This window comes from Sinocyclocheilus rhinocerous, unplaced genomic scaffold, assembly GCF_001515625.1.
Source record: "Sinocyclocheilus rhinocerous isolate Xijiao unplaced genomic scaffold, SAMN03320098_v1.1 scaffold1266, whole genome shotgun sequence".
In the NCBI taxonomy this organism is placed as follows: Eukaryota; Metazoa; Chordata; class Actinopteri; order Cypriniformes; family Cyprinidae; genus Sinocyclocheilus; species Sinocyclocheilus rhinocerous.
Window position 1 is genome coordinate 263,394 of NW_015660496.1, and position 3,745 is coordinate 267,138.

A 3,745-nucleotide genomic window follows, 5' to 3' on the forward strand; every position below is an offset into this window, starting at 1 on the left:
TGTGTATATATATATATATATATGCTAATCATTTTTGTCTGTCCATTTAAACACATTCAAAATGTTGACGCTTCAGAAATTACAAAAAGATATCGTAAAAGTAATTCATATAAATTGAGTGGCTTAAGACTCAGCAGCTTTAATTTTGATCTATGCAAATACATGGAGTTCATGAAATATGGTAAACGTTTTTTCAAGTGTGCTTGCTTGATGTTTGAGAACAAACCTCAATGGTTCTTACTTGTTAAGCATGGGTAGAGCTTCCCTGTTTATGAAGTTACCTATTACTTTCAAACATCATAATATATGGTTTGTTTAATGTAAACAGTAATGTAATGGTTTGATGCTTCTGTTACGGTCGTCAACTGTATGATGTAGCAGCTGACACTGTTACCTGTAAATATGTTAAGTTACTGTACGTTTGACCCTGTTTGTGTCTTGTTCTTTTCTCTGCAGTGGTTAAGGCCTTTCAGGAGTATGTAGAACCAGAGGAATCCACGCCGGCCTCACCCCTGAGACGAGCTCCAGCAGCTGGGGGAGAAGATGAGAGTGTGCTGCTGCCCCTGGGAGACAACGTCCTCACACACAACCTGGGCATTCCAGTGCTCATAGTTTGCACAAAGGTAGCTGAAAGTGATCAAATCATTTGACCTGTCATATTGGGTCCTATAGGTGTTATATTACCTTAATAAGAGTTCGGTCAGCATATTTGAGATCAGCATAGTGAATGTAGTACGTATTCCATTACAATCACATTATTAAAGCATGCTTTTTAATCTGGTCTCAGGAATTGTGTGTATAAACAATACTATAAAAGTTTGGGGTCAGTAAGATTAATGTTTTCGATTGAGTCTATTATGTTCACCAAGGCTAAATTTATTTGATTAAAAAACACCGTAAAACAGTACAAAATACAGTAATGCCGTGAAGTAGCATTACACTTTAAAATTAATATTTTAAAACGTAATGGCAAAGCTGAATTTTCACAGCCATTACTGTCTTCAGTCAGTGTCACATGATTGTTCAGAAAATATTCTATGTTGATTTTAGTGCTCAAGAAACATTTCTAATAAAAAAGTTTACTGCATAATATTTTTGAGGAAGCCATGATTATTTGATTCATCATTCTTTGATAAATACATTTCATTTATATGAAATAAATTTGTAACATATAGCACATCTTTACGGTTAATTTTTCATAAATTTTGCTGAATACAATTTTTTTGTCCTAACCTTAAAAAAAATCTTACTGACCTTAAACCTTTGAATGGTAGTTTATGTCCTGTGTATAAATAGGCGTGATTAGATGTACAATTTGTGAAATTTGAGTGGATATTTTGAGTTGTTTTGCTCTGTGTTTGGGGATTGGGTTTGTTGTTTCTGATGCATCACTGAGTGTCTTTAGCTGGATGAAAAGCTCTCTTTATGGAGTCTCAGTAGTAGCCCGCAGGTCCAGAGCTGCAGACGCACCATGCCCCCCTCACATGCTCTTTTGGATCAGAACACGCTCAATGATCTCTTCTATTGTTAGCCTCCCTCCAGCCCCGGGTGCATGAAAGACAACCCTATATTCCTGTTAAAATAAAATAAAAATATTGACAGTATACACATCCTTAATCAAATCTCACAGATGGAGCTGGTTTGATTTACACTTCAGTCAAAGAGGAGAAGAACCTGGACCTTCTCTACAAATTCATGGTGCACAAAATATATGACTTCCAGTTTACTACGCCTGCCTTAGTAGTGGAGAAGGACGCTGTGTTCATGTGAGATCTCCAAAATCCCCTAAAAATGTTGCATTTCTTATCTTTTTATGTGAGAATATCCATGTCTAATTCAATTTGGTTTTAGTCTGCCAAACTGGTTTCTTTTAAAACACTTTTATCTCTGCATAGTCCATCTGGATGGGACAATGACAAGAAAATTGCCATCTTGCATGAAAACTTCACAACGGTTCGACCTGAAGATCCCTTTGAGGATTTTATAACGAAACCTCCTGTACGAAAGGTGAGAAAAGAACCTAGGAATGAAAATTTGACCTTAATCTGCTAGTACGTATATAACATATGCCTGTTTGTCCCTTTTGTGTTTCCAAAGTTGGTGCATGACAAGGAAATCAGTGCAGAGGATGAGCAGGTCTTCCTCATGAAGCAGCAGGTATGTTTGGTCTGCAAGAAAATGGATTACAGATTTAATATCAGGTTTCTTCATTCAGTGCTGAGGTTACACATTTGAAAGGCAGCCGAAATCAAGTGATCTCTTCTCTGACGTTGACATGCATCCCTCACAAAGCTTTCCCGCTGTCCCTCATTAGTTTGATTAGATACAATGAAACCCTTTTGACTTGTTTATTTTCCCTCGTGGTTCCAGAGTTGTCTGACCATTCAGGAATTGGTGAAGCCAGCATTTTTTTTCATTTACTGACCCAGGGTCGATATTCAGTATAACTCTTTACATACACAATATTTGGTTATTTTAAAATAATTATTTCTTTTTAATGGTCATGGCAAGCCAGCTTCTTATTTGCTGGCACATTCTCAGTAGTTTCACTGGGGGTCTTGTCATATCCTGAACGGTTCCATGTGGTTGAATCAATTGTGAATACTGTTTATGCAAGGGTGTTTTATTAAGAATGGTCTTTAACACAATATTAGTCACCTCTGTTGATATTTTGTCTTTTTTGAAATGAAAAGATTACTGTGTGTGACACTGCATGCAAACGTCTTTCAGCTAGATACTTATTTGCTCAAAAAATCAATAAAAACAGCAGTATTATGGAATATTATTAAAATTTAAAATAACTGTTTTCTATATTAAAATTTTTTCCCCTTAAATAGAAAGTTAAATTGAACAGCATTTATTTGAAATTGAAGTCGTATGTAACTTTATAAATGTATTTAGTTCCACTTTTAATCAATCCGATGAATCATTGCTTATTACATTTTTTTTTAATTCTTAAAGTCCCCCTGTAGTCAAATATTTTATCCCTTAAAACTTATCTTTCTTCTGTCTACAGTGTATCCTATTCACTCAGTCTCTGCAGTTTTGCTGATGTAATATTTCTCTTTTTTTCTAGACTTTAAAGAAACATTTTGTTAAATTTGTGGTTATAAATGGCAGCTGTGGTTTCCAGAAACTCACCATAATAATTCAGGTATTTTGGGATTGTTTATTGGTGATGACTGTATATTTTAGTAAGTGATATAATGTCAATATACCAACCTACTTGAATTACCAAAATCTGCTTTTTACCTTTAAAATGTTCTGGTAACCACCATAATAATACAGGTGGTAAAATAGAAAGTCACATGATGAATCGGAGTTCATTGTAAGTGGCCTGTCCGTAAAACATAGCCAGTAATTGTGAATAAACGGTGCAACGGGACATACAAAGACAAAACACTATCATGGTAACCCACATGAGGCTAAAATAATGCTATAAACATTAACTCAGAAACAGAAAATGTAACGCACAACACCCTAATGCACATGACTTGCTTCAGAAATGAGAACGAACCAAATTATTTACATAGAATATAATCATTTGTGATGTGTCATGCAGGGAATGTTCTTTTACTGTTTTTCATCATAAATTATACAGCAGTTCATTGTTTTTACTTGCATAAAACAACATTTATTACAGTAAAATTAATATGATTTATAATACAATTAATACAAAATGAATTAATTAAATATTAATATTAAAATTAAATTACAAAATTAAATTAATTAATTTATATATATA

The 3,745-nt window shown here is 34.1% G+C and overlaps 1 protein-coding gene across 1 annotated transcript in view; it reads left to right on the top strand.

Annotated features, from left to right (window-relative positions):
- The window catches only part of LOC107725024 (cytoplasmic dynein 1 light intermediate chain 2-like), a 15,832-nt gene that overhangs the window by 5,868 nt on the left and 6,219 nt on the right, over positions 1-3,745 (top strand). Inside the window, exons 5-8 of the mRNA XM_016534156.1 lie at positions 457-642; positions 1,631-1,766; positions 1,896-2,007; positions 2,098-2,157. Coding sequence (XP_016389642.1) covers positions 457-642; positions 1,631-1,766; positions 1,896-2,007; positions 2,098-2,157 — 494 coding nt within the window. The remainder of the gene's footprint in view (positions 1-456; positions 643-1,630; positions 1,767-1,895; positions 2,008-2,097; positions 2,158-3,745) is intronic.